The sequence below is a fragment of the Eretmochelys imbricata genome, chromosome 3, assembly GCF_965152235.1.
Source record: "Eretmochelys imbricata isolate rEreImb1 chromosome 3, rEreImb1.hap1, whole genome shotgun sequence".
Classification (NCBI taxonomy): Eukaryota; Metazoa; Chordata; order Testudines; family Cheloniidae; genus Eretmochelys; species Eretmochelys imbricata.
The window spans coordinates 118,896,538-118,924,218 of record NC_135574.1 but is presented as its reverse complement, the minus strand read 5'-3'; the positions used below and the strand labels follow the sequence as shown (position 1 = coordinate 118,924,218).

At 43.8% G+C, this 27,681-nt stretch overlaps 1 protein-coding gene across 8 annotated transcripts in view; it reads right to left on the bottom strand.

The window, feature by feature from the left end:
• Nucleotides 1-27,681, bottom strand: part of ARID1B (AT-rich interaction domain 1B) — a 403,429-nt gene that overhangs the window by 116,483 nt on the left and 259,265 nt on the right. For all 8 annotated transcript variants that reach the window (XM_077813245.1, XM_077813244.1, XM_077813247.1 and 5 more), the window contains one exon: nucleotides 11,709-11,952. In XM_077813245.1, the coding sequence (XP_077669371.1) occupies nucleotides 11,709-11,952 (244 nt within the window). The remainder of the gene's footprint in view (nucleotides 1-11,708; nucleotides 11,953-27,681) is intronic.

Here is a 27,681-nt window from a genome sequence, read left to right as displayed (position 1 = left end):
CTGTTTTAAATAATTATTTTTTCTGGTTAGCTGGTTGTTTCTTCATTTTCAACTTAATTTAATGATGCTGAAAAGTACCAGACTGACAGTCCTGGAAACTGAAGCTCTCTGTCCTCAACAGAGCACAACATGGGCTGTAGTAGCAGTGTAAGTTTCCCTAATGCTTCTTCCTTGCCACTGTGCCTCAGCTCTGTTTTGGAGAGACCACCTCCAGAAATGAGAATAGTTCCTTGACCTCTCTGATAAGACTGCAAGCGAGGAGCCAGTTCTGATAGAGTACCTACAAATTGCCTATTCCTTCTCCCCTTCTCAGAAGAAAGTGGATTGCAGTATAAAAGTTTTAAATATTGTTAAGAATCATTGGAAAAAGGCTTTAAAACTACTGCTATGTGGAACATTCTAATATTTCATTTGTAAGGGAAATCCACAGCCTTGCAAGCATTGTAGGTTTGTAAAACTGCTGAATAGATATTTTGTGCACTGCTGGTGATTAAAAACATGGCTATGTCAATGGCATTTTGTGTTCTGTTTTTTTTCTGGTCTGCTTGCCAATAAACAGCATGCATCTTCCTTGCAACACTTGTTGCAGGAGTTTTGCCTCCGGAGAAGCCAAGAGGGAAATATTGATGGATGTGTTAAAATAATCTTTGTCTAGGCAGGAAGACCATGTCCATTTTAAAGGGAAATTACCCCCATCTTGTCTTGCAATGGTACTACTAGGCACCTGTAAACTTATTGGAAAAAATGAAGGTTCACAAATTCAGCTCATATGGTACTCATCTCTCTCAAATAATTTTGCTGAAACAACAAATGCTTTAATACACTAGTAACTGTGGGTAGTAAAGCAAGTTATTTTTCCCTCCTAAGTAAGGACCACAGAGTTTGGCTCATTGGGGAAGGAAGTCTGAGATTTTCTGAAGTGTAGTTTAAAAGAAGACATTTCCAATCAACTTGTCTTAGTCCAGTCATGCTTGTAGAAATACTTTATTTCACAGGCCTTACTTTTTAGCCAGACATGAAAGAGACTACCATTCCTGCTCCGATTCTCACTCTGAAACCTCATTTTAGCCTATGATAGACAACCCTTAATCATTTTTTCCTTGCTCCACAAATTAATCCTTCTAATCTGCCCACATATTAACTAGTCTGTATACCAAATTAGGAGGCTGGGCTGGATTTCCAACCACAACACTTCACAGACACCCCATCACACTTCCCTCTTTCATGCCTGCAGCCGTATCACCCTGTACTGTAATTCTGTCAGGTCTTAGAAGTTAAGTACACTTGGGCCTGATCAGTACACATATGGAAGACCTCCAGGTAAAAACTCATGAAGTGGTGTTGATTACACAGTGGGAAATACCCATTCTCTGGAACTAGTGTACTCTGTGAGTAGAAGAATGGCTACACAGCTGGGATATAATACTCAGATACTGACCACCTGAGTCAGTAATAAGGTCATCAAAGATCTTTAAAGATCATTTAATAAGGTCATTAAAGATCTTTCGAAGTGGATTAAGCTAAACCAAAACAAGGCACTCTTATTCTTGAATAAGAGTGTCCGCACTTGGTGTTATTCAGGAATACCTACTCCTGAATAACTCTATGTGTAGACAAGCCCCTAGTGTAGACAATGCACTATAGCTTTTACCATGACTAACTAGGCAAGGTCAACACTATATTTCTCGATAAAAAACAAACACCACCTTTTTTGCAATGAAGACATAGCCTAGGAGTGTTAAACCCAATATCCCAACCAAATTCCAGTTTAGCTTGTTGCAATCCTTCTCTAAAACTGAATAAAGATAATATTGTTCTTCACTTTCTGTGCTAACGTGCTGTGTAGCACTGTTGTCTATTGATAAACAGCTGGTTTTCCTTCATATGACAAAAATGCTGAGAGATAAAATGAAAACACCCAACAATGTCAAAAGCCACTGTTTTCCCCTTAGCACTTTTCTACATGGAGACTCGACAAGCAACAAGCCTGGGTGTAACAGCAGTGGGCAAAAGTGGACTATAGAACAGTTAGTGTCCAGTAGCAGGGTCCACATAGCCACTTAGTGCACAGCAGGCTGCTGCACTGTAGATTTACATTGCAGCTTGCCATGCACTAAATTTCTGGGTGGACAAGCCCTTAGATATTTCTAAACACAACATCCACAATGCATGAAGAATTAGCGTCAAAAATGTCAAAGTGTGTCTAACGGAGTAAACCTCTTTGCAGAGGGTTTCAAAAATAATGTTGTTTAACTCATGAAATCTGCCCAGACACTAAAAAGTTAACAGCTTCCTGGCCTATCAGCAATCTCCCACAGTTCTCTTGCCCTTCTTAATATTTAAACACAGTTGCTGCTTACACTGCAGAGAAGAAAAAGCTGATGAAAGCCTTTGGTCAATGAAATAAAAATTTGAAATACCCCCCCCCCCAAAAAAAACAAACAAACAAACAAAAAAAACCCCAAACCAAAACTGTTTAGCTTATTTACATTTTTGCTTTGTTAGTAAACTGAAAGAGCTGGTGCAGGAGGCAAGAAAAGTGAAATTAACATCCACTATATCTTCTGGCAACGGCAGCACATTTTGATGTTATGCTGTGTCAGCTTCCACTACTGGGTTAGGGTTGAATTAGGTACAGTGCAAAACCTAAACCCAGCACAGAGCATCACATTTTATGTTTGTTTGTTTTTAAATCAGTAACCTAGTTCTGGAAAAGCTACAAAAGAAAGAGAACTTTATTTCTGTTAAGTAAAATAATGGTCTATATTACAGAAATAAAAATATAGAACAGCATCTTAAATTGGCCTGTTTTTAATCACTGAAGAGCAAAAAATGGGCTCTATATAATAAGTGTAGCTGAGAGAGACGTGATACAGGTTTTGGAAAACTATGCACTTTTGATTTTAAAAAAATCCAAGTTGATTTTTCTGCCCTCCATGGTTAATCTCCCTGCTATATTCTAATAGTATGGATGGAAACAAAGCCAGCAGATATGTGTGCCACTTACCATAAGAAATATCCGTCCAGCTTTTCAAAGAGTACAGAAAGGAAATGCCCACTGATTTAGGGATGTGCCAATGTCAGGGCTGCCCGTGCCGGTCCATTCTCATGAAATTCACAACGTGTGACAGAAAGCAATATGGGATGGCAAATTTTCAGAAAGGTGGAGAAACAGTTTAAACAGGCAATGGAACGGAATTAGCTATTTGGGAGGTTTAATAGTGGGCTGCTTGTTTGCCCTTTTGATGTTCCATTAGTTGTTGATTTTATTTCAACAAAGGAGGGATGGGGAAAAGGTAGCTTCTCTTCCAGCAAACTCTGGGAAAGCAACACCTTTCTTTTAATGGCCTTCCCAGCAAGACCCCCCTGCAACATTTTGGCTTTCGCCCTCATAGCTATCAGCAACACAACAGCTGCTCTTTTTACAATGACTTGCTGGAGAGAAAATGATGGAAAGAGCCAATCTATGTCACATGGAGAGGCTGTAGCAAGACACTGCAGGAGGCAACAGGAGAGAAGTGAGGTCAGAACAAACAAGGGTAGGGTGAGGAAGGAGTGAAAAATAACAACAAAAAGAAAATATTAAAGAGAGGGAGCACGCTAAAGAATATTTGCTTCAAAAACACTGCAGCCTGAGCATCACAGGTCACAGAAATACAGACAAGCTCCCTATTACTTTTTTTCCAAGGCATCATGGCTGTAATTGGGCTGAATGGAAGATATTAGACAACCGGCAATGGCACACCAGATGGCAATTCCAGGTGGGGTGAAAGAGGAAGAAGACAAGAACAGTCTTATTTATGTGGCGTGAAAAACTTAGCAGCTCTTAGCCAGAGGATTAAACACCCACTCACCCCCAATCTACTGGGAAAGCAGAGAGCACTTGGATTTCTACTAGGGTCCTGTCCCTGGACTCTAGCTAGGGTATCCATCCTCCACAGCAACCTTTGGTTAGTAGGTGTCTGATAAATCAAATCCTACAACCAGCTATCCCCCTTGGCTGCTGGAAAAGCAAAGCATCTGTCTTCTCCTGACTCCTGGCCTCCACCCCATAAGAGGTTACTCACCCTGTGCAATAACTGACCTTCTTTGAGATGTGTGTCTCTATGGGTGCTTTACTGTTGGTGCGGCAGCGCCCCCTGCAGCAGTGCCTGTCAGATTGCACACATGCACCTCCCCCATCTCACGCCCGACTCAGGCCATGAGCAGGACGTATATATAACGTTGTGAGGTCCGATTGCCCCCCAGTTCCTTCTCTGCTGCAGAGCCTATGTTTCAGCTCTGAAGCAGAGGGGAGGAGGGCAGGTAGTCGAGCACCCGGGGGGGACACATCTCAAAGAACCACAGTTACTGCACAGGGTGAGTAACCTTTTCTTCTTCTTCGAGTGATGCCCCTATGGGTGCTCCAGTGTGGGTGACTAGGAAGCAGTGCCCCCAATTGGAAGGCTGGGACTTCAGAGCGGTATTTACTGCAGATGACAGGACAGTGTGTTGTAGTAGTGTTCTGCTGTGGTGGGCTGAGTAATGGCATAGTGATGACTAAAAGTGTCTGCTGATGCCCATGTGGCTGCTTTGCAAATATCAGCAATCAGGATATTATTGAGAAAGGCGATTGAGGTGGAGAGCGAGCAGGTGGTATGTGCTCTAGTTCCGAGAAGGCTGTAGATTGTGTAGTTGGTAGGACAGAAGTGTACACTGCGAGATCCACTTGGAAAGGAGTTGCTTAGAGATAGCCGCACCTCTCGATCTTTCAGCAATTGAGAAGAATAAGATTTTTGGAAAGGTTTAATTCTGTGCAGACAGAAAATGAGTGGTCATCTGACATCAAGGGTGTGCAATGTTGACTCCTGTTGGTTGCTGTGTGGCTTTAGAAAGAAGCAGGGAAGATGGATAGGTTGATTGAGATGGAAAGAGGATGGTACCTTGGGTAAAAACGTGAGATGTGGACATAGCATAACTTGTCCTAAAGAAAAGTTGTGTACAGGGGGGTATGCCATAAGAGTTCTAATTGAGGGCAGCGGGAGTGCTCTGGTGTGGCAAAGAGGTCTATGTGTGGGAATCTCCAGCAGTTGAAGATGTGCTGAAGGGCTCACGTATCTAGTTCCCACTCATGATCATGGGAAAATCTGCTGCTCAGTGAGTCCACAGTGGTGTTCTGGTGTCCAGAGAGGTATGCAGTTGAGATGGTAATGCCATGTTGTATTCAACATTTCCATAATTTCAGTGCCTCCGAGCACAGAGTGGGACCTTGCTCCGCCCTGCCTGTTGATGTAGAACATGCAGGCGATATTGTCCATCATGACTCTGATGGTGCGATGTACGATCAGTGGGAGAAAGTATCGGCAGGCATTGTGGACTGCTCGTAGCTCCAGGAGGTTGATGTGCATGGTGGACTCAATTAAGGACCATCTGCCCTGCACTGTATGAGTGTGAAGGTGTGCTCCTCAATCAATTAAGGAGGCGTCGGTTGTTAGAATCATGGCCGGCGCTGAATGAAGGAAAGGAACCCCGACACAGAGGTTGTGGGGCTATATCCACCAGAGTAGAAAGTCCTTGACTGTCAGAGGCATGGATAGGAGATTGTGTAGGCTGTTTCTGTGAGGTACACAGACTATCTGTAGCCGTGCCTGAAGATGTCACATGAGTAACCGTGCATACTTTCCCACAAGTGTGGCCACTGCCCGTGGCCAAGTAGCTGGAGACATGCCTGGCTGAGATTTGGGGGCAGATTCTCACCATGGATACAAGATTGATGATAGTCAGAAAATCTTTGAGCTGGGAGGAAGGCTCAGATTTGTATGGCATCTAATTTTGCCTCCATAAACACAGGTGTTGCACTGGAGTCAGTGTAGTTTTTTCCAGGTTTACACAAAGGCCAAGGCTTGAGAAAAGGTCCATTGTCATTCGGACGACGCAAAGAGCATTGGTTTCGGATGGGCCCTGAGGAGACAGTCATCCAAGTATGGAAAGATGATGATGCCCTCTTTGCGTAGGTAGGCAGTGACTACCGCAAGGACTTTGGAGAACACACAAGGGGCTGTCGACAGTCTGAAGGCTAGTACCTTATACTGATAATGGTTGGTCCCCATGATGAACCAGAAAAAACATCTGTGGGCAGGATGTATTGTGAGAAGAAAATACACATCTTGGAGGTCAAGGGCTGAAAATCAGTCCCTCTGCTCCAATGCTGGGATAATGGTGGAGTAACCAGCCTGAAGCACTGCAGTTTGATGAACTTGTTTAAGTTTTAAAGGTCCAGGATTGGTCTCCACCTGCCAGATTTCTTTTGGACCAGAAAATAATGGGAGTAAACCCTTCCCTCTGTGCTGGGATGGGACCAGTTCTATGGCTGCCAGTTGCAGAAGACAATTTATTTCTTCTTGTGGGATGGGTTGGTGAGAAGTGTTGTTGAAGAGGGAGGGTGGTGGGGCGGGATAGATAGGAAAGAGATGGAGTATCCTTCCCTGATGTTCTCTAGAACCTACTTGTCTGAGGTAATCAGCCACCATGATGGAAAAAAGGGGGCTAAGCGGTTGCTAAACTGGTGGGATGTTGGAAATGACTGATGTGACTGGAACAGGGGGAGGCGTCTCAGGACCTAAACCACACCTTCAAAATTGTTGTTTGGTTGATGGTGCATGGGAGGTAGCCCCTTGAGGAGTCACATGCCTGCGTTTGGTAGGGGGCTTCTGTCGATGGCGCTGAATATTGTATTGCTGCTAGGGAGTGTATTGTGGTGGTCAGGATCGTGGGAGAAGTTGGTATTTCCCAGGACACTGCTCTCTTCATCTCTTTGGCATGTAAGTGCCAAGAGATGAAGTGAGTTGCTCGGGAATCCTTAAGGGAGTTTAGGGATTCATCCGTACGCTCAGTGAATAATCTGGGGCCCTCAAAGGATAGGATTTAAACTGGGAATTGGTCCTGCTTCAAGCAGGGGGTTGGACTAGATGACCTTCAGGGGTCCCTTCCAACCCTGATATTCTATGATTCTATGATTCTATGATAGGTCTTTGACAGTAGTTTGTACCTTGGAGAGGTGGAGCCATGACACCCGTCTCATGACTACAGCAGTTGCGATGGAATGGGAAGTGGTATGCCTGGAGTCCAAAGAGGCTTGTAAAGCTATAAGGGGCCAAGAAGCGTCCTTTGGGTATGAGCGCCTGGGATCTTTTTTGTCATCAGGAAGGTCATGGCAGAGTTCCTGTATTTTAGAATAGTTGACTTAATTGTACTTACCTCATAACTGGATATTCAGAATAGGAGCATAGCAGACGAATAAGCCTTGCCTCCAAATAGATTCAATCACTTCCAGTCTCTGTCATGATGTGTGGGTTGAGATTGGTACTGGCAACCTTTTTCTTGCACGGCATTGAAGCCCATGGAATTTGGGGTGGGGTGAGAAAAAAGAAATTGCAAGTCCTTTGTTGGAACATAATATTTTTTGTCCACCTTCTTCCAGGTCGGGGGATGGACGCTGGGGTCTGCCAGAGAACTTTGGCGGGTTCAAGAAGGCCTCATTGGCAGGGAGGCTATTTTGGAGGAGGAGGATGTGTGCAAGATGTCAAGTTGCTTATGTTGTTGATCTTTCACCCCCTCCAAAGGAGTCTGGAGGGAGTCTGCAATCCTGTGAAAATGTTTGACATTGTCAGCTGCAGTAGGGGGTTGAGGCATGATAGCTAGAGCCCTACACGGATACAAAAATGTGGATCCGCATCCAATCCGCCAGGATCAACCTACAATCCAACCTACAATCTGCTAGCCATCTTTTACCTGTGTCTGCATCCACAGCAGCAAGCCAGCTCACAAGGGCTAGCAATGGAGGTGGGGGGTGAAGGGAGCGAGTGGGCATGTGGGGTCTTGCAGGGAAGAGGCAGCGCGAGGGTGGGCACTGGGGCTAAGGGGCAGTATGGGGGTGGTATCTCGAGGAGAAGGGGCGGCATGGAGGAGGACTTGGGGAGAAGGGGCGTTGCATAAGATGCTGCTCTGGGGGACTTGCGAGTGAGGGCACACGGCAGCAGCAGTGCGTGTTGCATCTCAGTGCGGTGGAATGGTGGGGCGCTGGGGCAGGAGCAGGCAGGTCGGGCCTGGGAACATGGCCAGTGCTGCCGGACTGGGCCATGATGGGAATGCTGGTGCTGCCCAAGGGGACTGAGCTGCTGGACTGGAAGCAGCGCGGCGAGAGAGTGCTGGACAGCCCCAACTCCGACCTCTCACCCAGCCCCAACTACTGGCTGCTGCCGCCAGCCCCGAGTGCGCTGCACCCCCCCAGGCTGCCTGAGCTGGATGCCATAGGCCAGGCGCCACTGGTGAGTAGAGCCCTGTGTGGTTGTATCTGCATCTGATCCACTATCCGCAAAAATGGTCTGTGGATATCCGCAGATTTGCAGGGCTCTAATGACAGCCTCATCAGGCAAGAGGAAGAAGAGAAGTGGAGTGCTGGTAGAATTTCATCCTCGTGTCCTCCCTTCTTTTCTGCTAGAGGTAGATGTTCAGCTTCTGGTGGTCGAGAGACCAATGGAGAAGGTGAAGGTGTAGGCCTCCGGCTTTGCTCCATGGGAGGTTTCCCAAACAGTGCTCTGTACATGGTCCAAGGATCCCAGTAGGGTCATTGTTGCAGGAGTGGCACATTGAATCCATGGAGGTCCGTATTAGGGACCAAGTCCAGTTGTGGACTGTGCATAGTGAGGATGAGTAGAGGAAGTCTTTTGAGCCTGTCTTGAGTAAGAGGGTGGAATGGAGTACTCTTCCTCCTTCTCCATGTCGCTGGGGAAGGGTGTTGCCGTCCTTGGAGGGGAAAGGGAAGAATGGTGTGAGTTTGGAGAGAAGGATGGAAGTAGAGGGAGGTCATGTCTGAATAGTGGTGACTCAGGCGCATAAGAGACAAGTTGGTCCTTGGGGTATCTGTACTCTTGGGGAGGAGGGAGGGGCATTATTGGCACCAGCGCAAGTATTGGTGCTGAGGGAGAGATGTATTCTCCTGAGCAGCCAGTAGACGGAGTGGAAAACTTGCTTGGTGCCGAGGACTTGCTCAGTGCTGAAATGGACATCGGCGCTGATAGCGCTATCAGTGCCATAATACCCGACATTGGTCTGATTGGGACGGTTGGCACTATTTTTCAAGGTTTTGTGTCTCGGTCTGTAGGTCTGCCCAGTTAAGGTCTTTGCTTAGCTGTGGTACCGGAGGTACTCAGACAGGCTCTGGAGCTACGTCTCTTCTCTGAGGATGTCAAGGCAACTGACCTCACTGGGGATGGTGTTCTGGTGGGCGATGTCTCAGAAGGTGATGAGCCAGTTTCTTCTCAACAGAATGGGAAACAGAAGATCTTTTAGAGGGGTGTGGCGAATGAGGGTTGGTAGACAACCTAGCAGAGGGGAACTGTCTGGGCCAGGGTCCGATGCTGGACACAGTAATTTCCCCATAAGGAGAAGTAGCAACCAAATGTCCTGGTCTTTTCTGGCCCTGGCAGTGAGCACACTTTTTGGGGATGTGTCCCTCTCCCAGGCAGCGAATGCACTGTGGTTGACCATCCGTTACTGGGAAGGCGATCCAGCAGGAAACACACCTCTTAAACCCTGGAGATCCGGGCATAAAGTTGAAGGGGAAAAATTCCCAGTTTGGAAGGGCAGGAAGTGGGAAAACGAAAATCTAAGGACAAACTAACAGGGAGGGTAAAAAGGCATAAGTGGGGGTTTTTTTATCGGGAGAGAATGAAAAGGGAGGAAATAACTACTAAACTGCACTGAAAGGTAACAGTTAAGGCAATATCTAACAGGGCAAAAGGAGAAGTGGACTCTGCTGCGGATTCCCTCCCAGACCAAAGGCAGTTAAGAAGGAACTGGGGGGCGGTTGGACCGTACAGTGCTATATATATGTCCCGCTCCTGGCGTGAGACGGGGGAGGTGCGCATGGGGGGAGGGATAGCTCAGTGGTTTGAGCCTTGGCCTGCTAAACCCAGGGTTGTGAGTTCAATCCTTGAGGGGGCCATTTAGGGATTGGGGCAAAAATTTGGGGATTGGTCCTGCTTTGAGCAGGGGGTTGGACTAGATGACCTCCTGAGGTCCCTTCCAACCCTGATATTCTATGATTCTATGATTCTTTGTGTGGTCCGACAAGCACTGCTGATGAAGAGCTCAGATCCTAGGCACAGGGGGTGCTGCCACATCTACAGAGGAGCATCCATAGAAACATCACTCAAAGAAGAACCCAATTAATATTATTAGTGGTGGGTACCTACTGCTCTGCTTCTCTCAGCCTCCAGAAAGCTGCAAAAAGAGGAAGTGATTGCCTCCATTACTTTATACTTGGCTGCTGGCAGAGTAGGGTCTCTACTGTTCTCCTTTCCCATGAATAGCTCCAGAACTTGCCTGTGGTGTTTCTCAGTGCTTTCCCAAGCAGCAGAAGACTGAAATGGTCAATATTCCAGTCAATTTCACTGCTATTCAAGGTTTCTGAATTGCAGTCTTGTTAATTTCATTCTGTAGCTGTTGTTTGGAAAGGTGTGAACAGCAGCAAAGGCACTGCAGCTTTCTGTAGATTCAGGAAGACAGCAGCTGCTCTAGTTCATGTCTGAAAAGTTCATCATCTACCAAAAGAGTTAGAAAAACTTGGTTTTGGAGGCTGCTTAGGCCAGGAGCAGCCTATCTGGTTTTTGTGTCATTCCTAAAAATGCTACCTTGGAAAGATGGCACTTCCAGGAATGGCAAATCGTTCTACAGAACAGGATGGCTGACGTTCAAAACCATGTCCACTTCCTGGTCAAAAATTAATTAGGTAGACAAAACACTGATTTACTTAGCTAGACATAACTGTTTGGAGGTCCACCAAATATAAACAAACTGACTTCCCATATTTTAATGCTGGGTTCTTTCAAACAAATTTGGGACTTCCAGCAACACCATTTGATTTGAGCCCTCATTGCAAAGCACATGATTCAGTGTATGACCACAGCCTACCACTGCTATACTAGATAGCTGGGGACCAGTTTAGAATGTGTCTAGAATTAATGCATATAACTGTTCTTCTGGGCAATTTAAAAGTCTTAGTCTACATGAACTGCCTTGTACCACACGCCAAGTGGCACTGGAAAATGAATGGTAAACATTTCACTATCATTTTAACTATTACTGGTGGGATGGAATCCTAGTGATTTCTTGTTCCTTCCAGCTGTAAGGTGGAAAATACTATCTTTACTAGTTTGCACTGATGTCACAAACTATGTATTCATAATACAGCCTATGAATTATTTTCCCTTCCTGGGTTTATGGTACTCTATAACTCTAGGGAACAAAGACAACAAAAACCAATAAGCAGAATGAAAAAGAGCCCCAGAACAATTCAAAGAAGTGTGAGACTTTTCACAGACGGACCCAAGGACTGGCCGAAGGGAAAAGCTCTGAACAGTACTGCTCTAAAGTTGAGAGTGTTTGGACCAAAGGTTTTGACTGGTCCATTATAATGACACATACCAAGCACAATTTTGGATCTAGACCAGAAGATTCAAAGAATCTGGAGGTCAGAGGCGTTTGATCTGAAGTTTTGGTTTGAACCCATCTCTGGTAAGTGTGTATTTTAATAACAAAAGGCCACACAAATGCAAGATTTCCATAAAATGAATGAATTTCAAATGCCCAAGTCACAGAAGTAATTATTTTTAAAATTACATAAAACATCACATTTCTACTCATTTTATTTTTTAAAACAAATTTACCTGGAATACTTGCAGGAGAAATTGGACCAGATCTTGATTGGTTGCTTCCAACAGGAGAGCCTACAGGGGAAGGTGATGGACCGCCTGGGATGCCAGAGAGATGTGGGGAGGCATGAGGGGAGAAAGGCGACTGTGCAGGGTTACTCTGCTCTCCCTGGCTGCTTGTAGAACCTGACGCACTAACTGCTGAACTCAGTGTTGCTTCAGTTCCAGTGGGCAGGTCATCAATGGAGCCGGATAAATCCTGAAAGAGAAGAAGAAGAAGAAAAAAAATAGAGTACAAGTAAGAACTAACTCCCAAGGTAGAGCACCTGAAAACTAGAAGGGTGGTGAGGAACTCTCTGCACTTCGGTGGAAAGCATTAGTATTTTTAAAAAGTTATTTCATGTAGAAGGATGATAACAAGCCCTGGCCCCTTGTCTCATTAAAGATCCAACTGCAATTTTTGGAATAGAAAGGAAGTTTGCTCTGGTCTGTTGATTAAATTCCAATTTGTATAACTACATTCTACCAATCTAAAATCCCCCTCTAGTTTTAGCTGGATATGGATATTCTTCACTTCTTTTTCTTAACTACTATATAATCTAAGTTCGCTGTAACCTGTGCAGCCTTGCAGCAGCCTATTTAGTGCCATGCAGGCGCTCAGAGAACCTACCCGGGGACCTGCCGTGGCTGGGGACCCGCTGCGGCCAGGGGAGGGGCACGACTCCCCTGGCCCCCAACCTGCCGTGGCACCCCTGCCCCAGCCCCAACTGTGCTGTGGCCCAGACCTGCCGCGGCTGGGGTGTCTGGACCTGCTGCAGCCAGGGTGGCCCGGACCCAGCCATGGCACAGCCCAGCCCCAGGCATGGCTGGGGTAGGGCAACCTGGCCCCAGGTGCGGTCGGTGCACCACTCACCCAGCCCCAGCCCGAACCTGCTGGGGGTGGGGTGCCTATCCTGCAGCCCCAGCCCTGAAGCTGCCGTGGTGGGGAGAGGAACTTTTCCCACCAGCCCAGGTGCTGCTGCGGGGAGAGAAAGCTGGGGGGAGTCTCTCTCCCCACCATAGCCCTGGCGCACCCTCCTGCACCCCAAACCCCTCATCCCCGACCCCACCCCAGAGCCCGCACTCCCAGCCGGAGCCCTCACCCCCTGCACTCAACCCTCTGCCCCAGCCCTGAGCCCCCTCTCACACTCAGAGCCCCTCAGCCCCACCCCATGAATTTTGTTATGTGCACCAATATGAAGGTGACATGTCACTCATCACCTCCAAATTGGTGCACATAACAAAATTCATTCCGCACATGGGTGGGAAAAATTAGAGGGAATACTGTATACGATGTCGCTATACACTGTTAAACAACTGCTGTGTTTCATTTCAGATATGGCTGCATTGCCACTGGTGCGTAAAGTGTTCCCTATATAGTCAAACCTTGCTTATCTGAATGCTAGTTAACGAAAAATTTCAATCACCTGAAGGCTGGGTACATCCCCAAAAGGTTTAGATTCCTAGATTCCAAGGCCAGAAGGGACCCCTGGGATCATCTAGTCTGATCTCTTGTATAACACAGACTACAGAACTTCCCCAAATTTCTAGAGTGTATCGTATAGAAAAATATCCAATCTTGATTTCTAAATGTCCAGCAATGCAGACTCCACCACAACCCTTGGTAATTTGTTCCAGTGGTTAATTATCCTCACTGTTAGGAATGTATGCTTTATTTTATTTTACATCTGAATTTATCTAGCTTTAGCTTCCAGCCATCGGATCATGTTATAAAGTTCTCTACTTCACTGAAGAGCCCATTATTAAATATTTGTTCCCCATGTAGGTACTTACCGAAGTCACCTTTAATATTCTCTTTATTAAGCTAAATAGATTGAACTCCATGAGTCTATCACTATAAGTCATGTTTTCCAATCCTTTAAGCATTCCTGTGGCTCTCCTCTGAACCCTCTTCAGTTTAACAACATTCTTCTTGAACTGTGGACACCAGAACTGGACCCAGTATTCTAGCAGAGGTCACACCAATTCCAAAATAACTTCTCTACTTCTACTCCAGATTTCCCTGTTTATGCATCTAAAGATCACGTTAGCCCTTTCGGCCACAGCTGGGAATCATAGAATCATAGAATATCAGGGTTGGAAGGGACCCCTGAAGGTCATCTAGTCCAACCCCCTGCTCGAAGCAGGACCAATTCCCAGTTAAATCATCCCAGCCAGGGCTTTGTCAAGCCTGACCTTAAAAACTTCCAAGGAAGGAGATTCCACCACCTCCCTAGGCAACGCATTCCAGTGTTTCACCACCCTCTTAGTGAAAAAGTTTTTCCTAATATCCAATCTAAACCTCCCCCACTGCAACTTGAGACCATTACTCCTCGTTCTGTCATCTGCTACCATTGAGAACAGTCTAGAGCCATCCTCTTTGGAACCCCCTTTCAGGTAGTTGAAAGCAGTTATCAAATCCCCCCTCAATCTTCTTTTCTGCAGGCTAAACAATCCCAGCTCCCTCAGCCTCTCCTCATAAGTCATGTGTTCTAGACCCCTAATCATTTTTGTTGCCCTTCGCTGGACTCTTTCCAATTTATCCACATCCTTCTTGTAGTGTGGGGCCCAAAACTGGACACAGTACTCCAGATGAGGCCTCACCAATGTCGAATAGAGGGGGACGATCACGTCCCTCGATCTGCTCGCTATGCCCCTACTTATACATCCCAAAATGCCATTGGCCTTCTTGGCAACAAGGGCACACTGCTGACTCATATCCAGCTTCTCGTCCACTGTCACCCCTAGGTCCTTTTCCGCAGAACTGCTGCCTAGCCATTCGGTCCCTAGTCTGTAGCGGTGCATTGGATTCTTCCGTCCTAAGTGCAGGACCCTGCACTTATCCTTATTGAACCTCATCAGATTTCTTTTGGCCCAATCCTCCAATTTGTCTAGGTCCTTCTGTATCCTATCCCTCCCCTCCAGCGTATCTACCACTCCTCCCAGTTTAGTATCGTCCGCAAATTTGCTGAGAGTGCAATCCACACCATCCTCCAGATCATTTATGAAGATATTGAACAAAACCGGCCCCAGGACCGACCCCTGGGGCACTCCACTTGACACCGGCTGCCAACTAGACATGGAGCCATTGATCACTACCCGTTGAGCCCGACAATCTAGCCAGCTTTCTACCCACCTTATAGTGCATTCATCCAGCCCATACTTCCTTAACTTGCTGACAAGAATACTGTGGGAGACCGTGTCAAAAGCTTTGCTAAAGTCAAGAAACAATACATCCACTGCTTTCCCTTCATCCACAGAACCAGTAATCTCATGATAAAAGGCGATTAGATTAGTCAGGCATGACCTTCCCTTGGTGAATCCATGCTGGCTGTTCCTGATCACTTTCCTCTCATGCAAGTACTTCAAGATTGATTCTTTGAGGACCTGCTCCATGATTTTTCCAGGGACTGAGGTGAGGCTGACTGGCCCAGGTGCAGCTCACCGTTCACCACAACTCCCAAATCTTTTTCAGAGTCACTGCTTCCCAGGATATAAAAGTTCCCAATCCTGCAAGTATGTCCTACAGTCTTTGTTTCTAGACCTACACACTTACATTTGACCATATTTAAACACATATTGTTTGCTTGTGCCCAGCTTACTGAGCGATCCAGATTGCTCTGTATCAGTGACCTGTCTTCTTCGTTATTTACCACTCCCACAATTTTTGTGTCATCTGCCAACTTTATCAGGGATGATTTTGTGCTTTCTTTCAGATCATTGATAAAAATGTTAAATAGCGTATGACCAAGGGCCAGTCCCTGTAGGACCCCAATAGAAACACATACACTCAATGATGATTCCCAGTTTACAATTACATTTTGAGACCTATCTGTTATCCAGCTTTTAATCCATTTAATGTGTTCCACGTTAATTTTATGTCATTGTAATTTTTTAATCAAATGGTGTGCGGCATCATGTCAACTGCCTTACAGAAGTCTAAGTATATTAAATCAACACTATTGCCTTTATCAACCAAAGTTGTAATCTCATAAAAAAAATCAAGTTAGTTTGACAGGATCCATATTCCATAAACCCATACTGACTGGCATTAATTAGATTACCCTCCTTTAATTCTTTATTGAGTCCCATATCAGCAACTCCATTATCTTGCCTGGGATCAGTGTCAGATTGACAGACTTACAATAACCTGGTTATCCTGTTTACACTTTTTAAATATTGGCACAACATTAGCTTTCTTCCAGTCTTCTGAAACTTCCACAGTGTTCCAAGATATAGCAAGCTCCTCATCCATCTCTTTTAGAACTCTTGGATGGATCTATCTGGACCTGCTGATTTTAAAATGTCTAACTGTAGTAGCTGCTGTTTGACATTCTCCTGAGATATTAGTGGAATACAAAGACTTATCATATGATATGACTACATAATATTCCCCTCTCAATACAGAACAGAAATATTTATTGACCACTTCTGCCTTTACTGCATTATTATTGATAATTCTACCACTTCCAGCTAGTAATTGACCAATACCACTTGTGATAGACCCAGGCCAGTTGGGTACAGCAGAGTAGCCTTATTGGGATCCAGGAAGTGGGCGGGCAAAGCCTAAGGGGGGGATCCACAGGACCTGGGAAACCAAATAATTATGGGGGACAACTAATGAACAACAGAGACAGGAGTGCGGTCAAAGGGTCAAACGAAGGGAACCGGATGGGGACACCGAGCAGAGGACCCCAGAGAGCGCCCACTGCTCCTCAAAGGCGTCAAGGGAGTCAGTGGATGCCGCCCAGAGGAAGGTACAGCAGAGTAGCAGAAGGCAGATATACTGGCCACTGGATTAACAATTTTCTGTTCCCTGACTGACCAGAGCAGGGGCTGTTCCAGGCTAATAAGAACACCCGACTCCAATTAACCTGCAAAGAGTCAGGTGAGGCCACTAAACTAATGTGACCACCTGACTCTAATTAAGACCCCTCTGATATTCTAAAAGGGCTCACTCCAGTCAGGCAGAGGAGAGCTGGAGGAGAGGAAGTGTGGCTGAAGGGCTAGTTAATGAAGACACCCTCAAGTCATAGGTAAGGGAGAAGTAGGAGAGCTGTGGGGAAGTGGCCCAGGGAAATGTAGCAACTCTGGCAGTGAAAGATTGGCTGCCAACAGCTACTACCATTAGGATCCCTGGGCCAGAACCCGGAGTAGAAGGCAGGCCTGGGTCCCCCTACTCCCCGCACAACCTGCCACTACAGAAACACCTCCTGGGAGGGGAAAACAAACCCCAGTCAGGACGGGAGGCTAAACTGTTTTGGTATAAGACTGTGGGAGCAACAGAGACTGTGGGAATTTTCTCACCAACCTCTTTGCTGGCTTATGATGAAAAGGGCTCAGTAGACTGTATCCCTGGCCCTAGAGAGAGAAGGGCTACGTGGAGGGTTGCAGTGAGCCTCTGAAGCTAGCATAAACCGCCTGGAAGCGCGGGACCCACAGAAACAAGGTCAGAGCTCTGCCACACACTGTTAGAATCATAGAATATCAGGGTTGGAAGGGACCTCAGGAGGTCATCTAGTCCAACCCCCTGCTCAAAAGCAGGACCCATCCCCAATTAAATCATCCCAGCCAAGGCTTTGTCAAGCCTGACCTTAAAAACTTCTAAGGAAGGAGATTCCATCACCTCCCTGTTAGGATTCTTTTTGTTTCTAATATTCTTAAAAAACTCCTTACTGTCCTTAACTCTACTAGCCCTAGATTTATCCTTGTGTCCTTTTGCTTCCCTTATAAATTGTCTACAGTTTCTAGCTTCTGATTTATATTCATTACTATTAACTTCCCCTTTCTTCTATATATATAACTTTTTATAGCTGTCTTTACTTCCCCCTTTTGCCCAGGTCAGTTTTTTAACCAATACAACCTTCTTCCTCAATTGTGGGTTTTTTTGGGCATCTAGTAGTGTCTGTAAACAATTCCCAATTATATTTAACATTTTTCTGATTAAATTCTTCCTCCTACCTAATATAGCTCATAAATGTATTCAGCTCTGTGAAATTGGTCCTTTTACAGCATCAGGTATATATATCACTGGCCTGGACTTTACTCTGTTTGCACATTATAAATTGATCAAGTCATGATCACTTGTACTTAAGATACCAATTTAACTTTTGACTGAAGCTCAAGCCCTATGGAATTACTTGGTTCTTCAGGATTGGACTTTAATAAATGTCAGACAACTAGAAATGTTGCAACAAGGTAGAGGTGTATCCCATAATTTTCAATAGAAGTGGGAGCTCCCAAAGTCCAGTAACCTTCTGTTGGAGGAAGCCCTTGTGTAAGCATTCATACTTAACAGACGCTGAGAAAACCCAAATATTGCAAAATGTTGTAGATTTTTTACACAATGACAAATACTTTCAGGTTGTAAGGTATAAATTAGGAGGCAAGTTGATACTTCTATTAGCTAAGTAAGGTGAAAATAAAAGATTGCTATTTCACACACAAAATAGGTCAACTCCTGTATGTCCTCTCATGACCTCAAAGTCTTCAACAGATTAAATAACTAGTACGACAGACCATTTACCCATTTGGTTTCAATCTTGCTCACATGGTTCTAATCTTACTCACATGAGTAGTTCCACTGAAGCCAACATGATTAGTCACATGAGTAAGGTGTGGAGAATCTTGCTCCGTCTGGGGAAGAGTTGACGAAGGGACAAATTATTCATGTACAAACATCAGCCAAATTTTTGATGAACAAAGGAAGAACATTTCAATAATATTTTTGTTGAATTTTCAATACATTGGGACAGATTGCACAGGAGTATCCTTAAATGTAACAAATTTGCCATCACCTACTGGCCCCCTTACAAAAGACTCACCCCCTAAAAAAACTCGAATTTTTTGAAAACTATAATTCACTTCCAAGTTGCATGAGTTTAAGTGCAAAATAAGCATCTTAAAACTCAACCAGTACAGAAAACACCTAAGATGGACTCCACTCTTCCTTGAGCATAACAAGGACTACTGTCTGTGCCTGACCCTCCATTTTTACTCCAAATTAGCCCCCCAACATAACACTTTGTGGACCTTCTTTCCAATCCAAATAAGATCTCAGTTTCTGTGGGCACAACTTTGCACCTGTGATATTAATGCTTTTTCCTCTGAGCCCAAAACTGTACATGTAGTTCATTGTGCATGTAAAAATGGGAATCCATATTCATCATCTGACCCTGTATGTCAACACTGCACTGATTTTTATAGTAAAGTTGCAACCCCCTGAAAATAGCAGTATAATAGTGTAATTGGCAATAAACTGTTTTTGTTCTGTCTGTTCTAAAAACTATTAATGTTTGTACAAAGTGTAAGCAAGTAATGAAGGTATTTCATACAGTATAGAATAATTATAGAGATTTTTAAAAGGGAATATATTTGACAAATAGGTAAGTAATTACTGCTTTTCCATGCATAATATAGCTCACCCTTAAACAGAAGCAAATGATTACTGTCGTAGTGTGTAACAAATGTAGCAGAAACTGCTGATAAAACAAATGCTGCTGAAAAACACATAATAAAAACTGAAAACAGAATCTAGCAGAACAGAAGCAGTTCACAAAGAATACAGATCCTGTACACCCAAGGGGTAAAAGATATACACATACACAACTCTGTGTTTAGAGGCCATTTCGCCCAGACAACAGCTCAAACTCGATAACATTTTTTGGGCTGAAGATCACTTGTTTCATGAAGCCAAGAGGAATTTGAAAAAAAAAAAAATGCATTAAGCGTTAATACTGTGCATGATAAAATGATTTGTAGTTCAGGGATCAAGACAAAACTTGAGAGTTCACCGTAATATCACCATTTATCTTTGGCTTGCTGGGGGGAGGGGAAGAAGGCAGGGGACACAAGTGAAGTTCATTTTTTCCATCAGGTCGCATTACGACTTTTCATTCTCTTAATCCCCCAAGGGGGAGGAATGAGTGACAAGTCCCAGGCAGTTCCTCAAGTGCATGCCTTCAAGGGATTTCCTCACAAACCTGATGCAGCTCATTCATAAAAGCAAAAGGTGGGGAGAGGCTCTCACGTGATGCCACTTTGCTTAAAGAGCTAAACTATGTCCAGAGAGAGAGCGTGCAAACAACAGACAGGCTTCAACTGCACTGCACACTACTTCAGCCTGATGCGACTGACCCGCCTCCCGTACATCATGATCCACACACTGAACAAACTGCAGGATTTCCTTACAGGGCTGGATATTGTACATGCACACCTCGCCATTCATTTAGCCACACTGTCAGGGGATGTTATCATAGCAACAGTGTGTCCTGCCAAGCAAGAAAACAGATAAACATGTAAGCTTTCTCACAAGAGTGAATAGACTTACATTATCCACAGAGCTCTCCAGGTTACAGGCAAAGAGGAAACACAAACCAGCCATCCATACTTCATTAACTTGCCATGGAGTTGTCTGTGATTTTATTTCTTTTAATTTGATAATTGCTTTTTTAGAGAAATATATATACATAAATATATGTACCTTGTGACCGCCTCCTGCCCCCGCCCCCATTACATGCAATGCAAGAACAGTAAAGCCTTGTTATAAAAAAAAAAAAGGTACATGAGGAAATTATATAGAGAAGGGAATGCATGCAATATCCAGACAGGTTTCAGAGTAGCAGCCGTGTTAGTCTGTATCCATAAAAAGAAAAGGAGGACTTGTGGCACCTTAGAGACTAACAAATTTATTAGAGCATAAGCTTTCGTGAGCTACAGCTCACTTCATCGGATGCATACAGACCGTAAGAGCAGAAGTCTTCTTATTGTTCTCATGTCAGCATCATTTTAATGTTTGCTGTTCGTCCAAGTAACAGAACAGTAATAAAGTAATATGCAATTTCCACAATACAGGCATTTATATACACACTATGTGTGCACATACAGTTTTATATGTAAATTATATAAATACACTTACACACACACACACATCCGCTTAACTTATCCATATGCAAAGCTATTTAGAAACCTGCTAATAAGAGTTACCAAAGTGGTTTAAGCATGCAGCCTAGTTAACAAAGAAGCTCTGTAACTAATACTTCTCTAGAGGACAATTTAGTCAGCAGGGCACCAACTCTATTCTTTTATAAGTACTATCAGATCTACGATGCCTGTAAAGAACAGAGAGACCTTACTGCATCTCATTCAAACCAAGGCACCTTCAAGCTACAGTGGTTCTATTTATCTTGTTGGAAAGCTGGCAGGTTAGGTAATTGCAAGGATTCTTTTAAGGGGCTGAGGTCCCCATACCCCAAGGCATGCCTTAAATTCTACCTCTTTTTCAGAGACTTCATCTGTAAGGCTCTGATTTCCTGGAATAAAACACAACAAACCTACTCTTGCCAAAAATCTTTTGCTACACAGATTTGATTCTTGTAGCATAATCTTATTAGTGTTATCTACAGTTTACTTTAGTTTTAAAATGTGGTGCCAGGTCTAAAGAAAAATAAAGGATGAAATACAATTTGGTATATCTTCTGCTACCAAATCATACCAAAATGCTACATTATCTATGTCTGTATCTGTATTATTCAGGACATCCCAACCAGTTCTCAAAGCTAGTTTCTAAATAAAACTTGATTAGAAACCTAGGTGTCAACGTGCAGGATTTATACCTCTTAGGTAAGACTATCTTCCCTTTTCCCTTCACCTTCCACCTATATACCACCTTTATTCTGGTCCATGTGACAAGTACAAGAGTTGTAATGAACAGGATCACATTGTGTTTAGGATTATGACATGTTTTCCCGGTGGTACGATCTTATCAGACTTTGACAGGAAAAACATTCTTGATTCTGATCCACAATTGTAACACAGCGAGCAGGGAAAGGTGTAGGAAATAAACTACTCATTCGGAGCAAGGAAACTTAAGGTTACTCATCAGTGAAGAACAGGGGAAACAACAAAACACATATGTAATAATCCTTCTCACTCAAGGAATATTCTTAGAGCCGAAAAATATAAAAACCCAACAACAAAAATGAGAATGCAATAACTTGATGATGATCCTGGAAGCAAGCAACATTCTAAACACAATTAGTTTGACAGCATTAGGACATTCTCAGCTCAACAGTAAAAACACATCACATAAGGCATGCCTATGCTGCAATTAAACACCTGTCAGCTGACTCGGGCTCAGGCCCCGAGGCTGTAAAATTGCAGTGTAGATTTTTGGGCTCAGGCTGGTCTGAGACTGAAGCCACAGTTAATAAACTCAGGCCTTCTTGCAGTCTTCTAGTAGTATTAAAGATAAAAGATAAAATGCTACATAATATACCCCCCCTCAACAAATTTAAAAGTAAAATCATATCTATCTATGTAAAATATATATATATATATGTGTGTGTGTGTGTATATAAAATATATGTAAATATAGATCCATATATAACATACACAAGTAGATACGCACACTTCACTATTGTTTTGGAACTAGAGGGGTTTACGAACAATATGCTCTGTAACTGAGATTAACTTTGAGCCAATGATTTGGCTGACAAACACACAAAGAAAAGCGCCACAATAGCTCTGTTTAAATTTCAAGATATTTGTAAGACCTCTTTTCATCACAAAGCAGCCTATAATAGTGTGTTTCAAGAAGTCTTCCAAAGGCCCCGCTGGTCACATTGTCTAGACAGCAAGTGAGCTAACAGCCTCAGATTTCCTGTGTAACTGGAAAAATACACAGGCACAGGAATGATGGAGAACATGAGGAAAAATCTTTCATGTACTAATCCTGGCTCCCCGAGCAGGTATCTTCTATCCTAACTATATATGTTGTAATCCTTATCCAACCATGTCAAAAATGTGCATCCCTTAAAATCTTACCTGACAAGACACACAGAATACTTCCCACCTGTACCTCTCCACTCACCATAACTGGAGAAACAAAATCAGCCAACCTACTTCTTTAAAAGTGAGGCTGTTATAATCTGTTTGTACAAGTGGCTTTCAACATTATCAGGGTGGCTCCTTGCCCAAGTAATACACTCATGGCCAAAAGACAAGGAACCTTCTACAAATGTTGTTAATTCAAGGTTCATTTGAGGCAAAGCAACCACGATCACTTCCATTACAAATACTTTCTTTGAGAAAGCCCTAGGTCTCTAGTAGGAAGCCTGATTCACCAACTTTCTGTCTCAGAAAATTCTACCATGACAGGGAATCTGTTCTATGCTAAATTTGTGTGCAGGACAAACCTGAGCTTTGCTAAATTAATGTTTGGTTAAAGACACTCTTCACATATGGTTAGTCATGGTATTCCAGACAGTTTCATTTCATTCCACTTATTACACATTCATTCTCATTTTTACTGTCAAAACTGTACCTGTACACACTAAGCTATTCATGAAAGCTTCTAAACCAAAGTAGCTCGCTTTGTGCAAAATTTTAGCTTCTTGCACTAATTTTAGTGACAGTAAACAAAGTGGTGTGAAATGTGGACCATTTACTAGGGAAACCCATTTCCTTCAGTCTATAAACCTCAGGGGTTTCCTAAACCAGTGGCTCTCAACCTTTCCAGAGTACAGTACCGTATCCCTTTCAGAAGTCTGATTTGTCTTGTGTTCCACAAGTTTCACCTCACTTAAAAACTACTTGCTTACAAAATCAGACATAAAAATACAAAAGTGTGTCAGCACACTATTACTGAAAAATTGCTTACGTCTCATTTTTACTATAGAATTATACAGTAAATCAATTAGAATATAAATATTGTACTTACATTTCAGCATACAGTATATAGAGCAGTATAAACAAGTCAGTGTCAATATGAAATTTTAGTTTGTACTGACTTCGCTTAGTACTTTATATGTAGCCTGTTGTAAAACTAGGCAAATACTGAGTTGATGTATTCCCAGAAGACCTCTATGTACCCCCAGGTGTACATGTGCCCCTGGTTGAGAACCACTGTCCTAAACTACCCCAAATACTGAACTGTGCTCTCAGACATCCTGCTTTGTTCTTATAGGGTCAAATACTATTTTTGAAAAGTTATGTTGAACAGATTCCAAAAAACGCAAAATCATTCCCCCACCCCCCCACCAAAGTCCAGTATTAACTTCAGCAATCAGGAATATGCATGAGCAAATTCTTAAAAAAAATAAAATAAAATAAAATAAAAAATCAATGCTATGACTTGTTTTTGTTTAGAATTGATAATCCCCAGTCTTTGACGTCAGCAGTGACTATAACCTCTGTGAAGTCTAAGTACCTGCACAGGATTCAGCTTCCATTTTAACAGGAAGGATTCCCTTTACTAAGGGTAAAATCATGGTACCATTGAAGTCCATATGAGGTTTGCCATTGACTTCAATGGAGCCAGGATTTTATCCAAGGTTTCCACCTGACGGGAACATTTCCAGGCAGTAAACATAAAGGGATTCTAAACTGATCAAATGCAAAGTCCGAACAAAACTAGTATGCATATTAGTTTCCAAACTATGGGTCCTGAACCTGCAACCTGACCCACATAGGTAGACCGCCTGTGTGGAGCCCTAATGACACCAACAGTACTCTGCACAGCCCTACGGAAAGCCCACACAGATTGAGGCCACATTTTGGTTATTTAGGGAAATAAGATTTCACTAGCCCGGGGTTGGCAACAGGTGGAACGCGTGCCAAAGGTGGGACGCGAGCTGATTTTTAGTGGCACTCTGCTGCAGCCAGGGTCCCAGCCGCCCACCCTACTCAGCCCGCTGCCAGCCTGGATGGACAGAACCTCGGGTCAGCAGCGGGCTGAGTGGGGCCAGCGGCCGGGACGCCGGCTGGCAGACGGAACCCCAGACTGGCAGTGGGCTGAGCGGCTCAGCGCGGTGCCCGTCTGGGGTTCCATCTGATGCCCGTGCTGCCGGTCTGGGGTTCCGGCCACCGGCCCCTGTCGCCGGGGTTCCGGCTGCCAGCACCGCTCAGCCCGCTGCCAGTCTGGGGTTCCGTCAGGGGACCCCTGTAAATATAAAATTTATTACTGGCATGTGAAACCTTAAATTAATGAAGACTTGGCACGCCACTTCTCAAATGTTGCTGACCCCTACACTAGCCCATCCTGCCTAGAGCAGTGGCCAATTCCTGATTTTTCAAAGGAAAAGAAGCCTTCAGTAATACACCTGATTGTTGTGCAAAGTTTCTGTGTTTTTAAGATGTCTTTTATTTTATAAATATTTTTAATAATCCTGGTTCAGTATATTTAGGTGACCAGGAAAAAAAGTCTGCAGTAGTAAGTTCACTGTAATTCCTATTTGTAGATAAAGCTGAACCATAGCTGCTTAATCCTCTAGATTTTATGATTTAAAGGAGTCATTTATTTCCTAGGATTTAGTCCTAGCAAATTCCTCAGTGTCATAAGGACTACAGTATTTGAAATACATGTTGACAGGCTGTTCTTTTTCTACATTTTTAAAAATGGGGTAAGATGTTACTGCTGTGCAGATCTGTGAATTCTGCAAATTTAGAGATGAAAAAAACCTGACCAATTTCATAACAACCCAAATAGAATCTGATACACCAATATCTAGTCCACTAGCCACAAGTTGGGAAAAACAAGAGGCTGCGGGAATGAATGTAATGATTTTATAATTTCAACCATTTTCAGTGGTCAAGAAGGTAGTCCTATATGGTTGTGTTGGCAACAGATTGACAGGGAAGAGAGCTTTATGACAATCAAATCTACTAAAATTACATTATAGTTTCAAAAAACCACATGCATATATGGCCAACTGTACACCTCAGTGATGGTATTTAGTACCACTCAGAATGTGATCCATAATTCTCTGATAGTTAATGGGAAGGGACCTCCTGAAGTCTCCAGGAGCATCAAGAAACCCTCCCAATGGCATGAAAAAAGTTGATATTTTTCAAACATCAGCTTTATGAAATGATAAATACTAATGACCCACTGCTCTCAAAGCAAATTGATAAAGTCTAACAAGAACTGTAAACTGGTACAATTTAGGGCTTGTCTTCCAGCTGCACTTTTTGATACTGAAAGTAAACAATAAATCTTTAGAGCAGAAAAACAATACAACATCTCTCAAGGTACAAACTTTCCTGTTTATCTCCAAAATGGAATGCTTAGCACGTAGAAATTCTGAAAATAAAAATTTAAACAAAAAGCCACAAACCCTTAGGAGCCATTTGTTTCTTTAGTATTCCAGCAATGAAATATTCTCACCCAGCAAGTCCTGTAGCAACAGCAAATAAATTACCAGCATTCTTTAAAAAACAAATTGCCCTAAATCCACTGGGAAGACAGAAAAGTTGTATTTGTACAAGAGCAATCTACTAAAACTTAGTTGTTTTGACACTATTTTTCATTCAGTTCTCTCAGAGTTGTTCTCCCTCCACAAACACAGACCCTTTATAATATATAAAATATCTTCCATTAAAGACAAGCTTAGCATCACATCATAGAATCATAGAATATCAGGCCTGGAAGGGACCTCAGGAGGTCATCTAGTCCAACCCCCTGCTCAAAGCAGGACCAATCCCCAACTAAATCATCCCAGCCAGGGCTTTGTCAAGCCTGACCTTAAAAATATCTAAGGAAGGAAATTCCACCACCTCCCTAGGTAACGCATTCCAGTGTTTCACCACCCTCCTAGTGAAAAAGTTTTTCCTAATATCCAACCTAAACCTAAACCTCCCCCACTGCAACTTGAGACCATTACTCCTCGTTCTGTCATCAGCTACCACTGAGAACAGTCTAGATCCATCCTCTTTGGAACCCCCTTTCAGGTAGTTGAAAGCAGCTATCAAATCCCCCCTCATTCTTCTCTTCCGCAGACTAAACAATCCCAGTTCTCTCAGCCTCTCCTCATAAGTTATGTGTTCCAGTCCCCTAATCGTTTTTGTTGCCCTCTGCTGGACTCTTTCCAATTTTTCCACATCCTTCTTGTAGTGTGGAGCCCAAAACTGGACACAGCACTCCAGATGAGGCCTCACCAATGTCGAATAGAGGGGAACGATCATGTCCCTCGATCTGCAGGCAATGCCCCTACGTATATATCCCAAAATGCCATTGGCCTTCTTGGCAACAAGGGCACACTGTTGACTCATATCCAGCTTCTCGTCCATTGCAACCCCTAGGTCCTTTTCTGCAGAACTGCTGCTGAGCTATTCGGTCCCTAGTCTGTAGCGGTGCATGGGGTTCTTCCGTCCTAAGTGCAGGACTCTGCACTTGTCCTTGTTGAACCTCATCAGATTTCTTTTGGCCCAATCCTCTACTTTGTCTAGGGTCCTCTGTATCCTATCCCTACCCTCTAGCGTATCTACCTCTCCTCCCAGTTTAGTGTCATCTGCAAACTTGCTGAGGGTGCAATCCACACCATCCTCCAGATCATTTATGAAGATATTGAACAAAACCGGCCCCAGGACTGACCCTTGGGGCACTCCACTTGATACTGGCTGCCAACTAGACATGGAGCCATTGATCACTACCCGTTGAGCCCGACAAGCTAGCCAACTTTCTATCCACCTTATAGTCCATTCATCCAGCCCATTTTTCTTTAACTTGCTGGCAAGAATACTGTGGGAGACCGTGTCAAAAGCTTTGCTTCATTTTTTCTGGTTTCAGAGTAGCAGCCGTGTTAGTCTGTATTCGCAAAAAGAAAAGGAGGACTTGTGGCACCTTAGAGACTAACCAATTTATTTGAGCATAAGCTTTCGTGAGCTACAGCTCACTTCATCGGATGCATTCAGTGGAAAATACAGTGGGGAGATTTATATACACAGAGAACATGAAACAATGGGTGTTACCATATACACTGTAAGGAGAGTGATCACTTAAGATGAGCTAATACCAGCAGGAGAGGAGAGTGGGGGGAGAGAAAACCTTTTGTAGCGATAATCAAGGTGGGCCATTTCCAGCAGTTGACAAGAACGTCTGAGGAACGGGGGGGGGCAATAAACATGGGGAAATAATTTTACTTTGTGTAATGACCCATCCACTCCCAGTCTC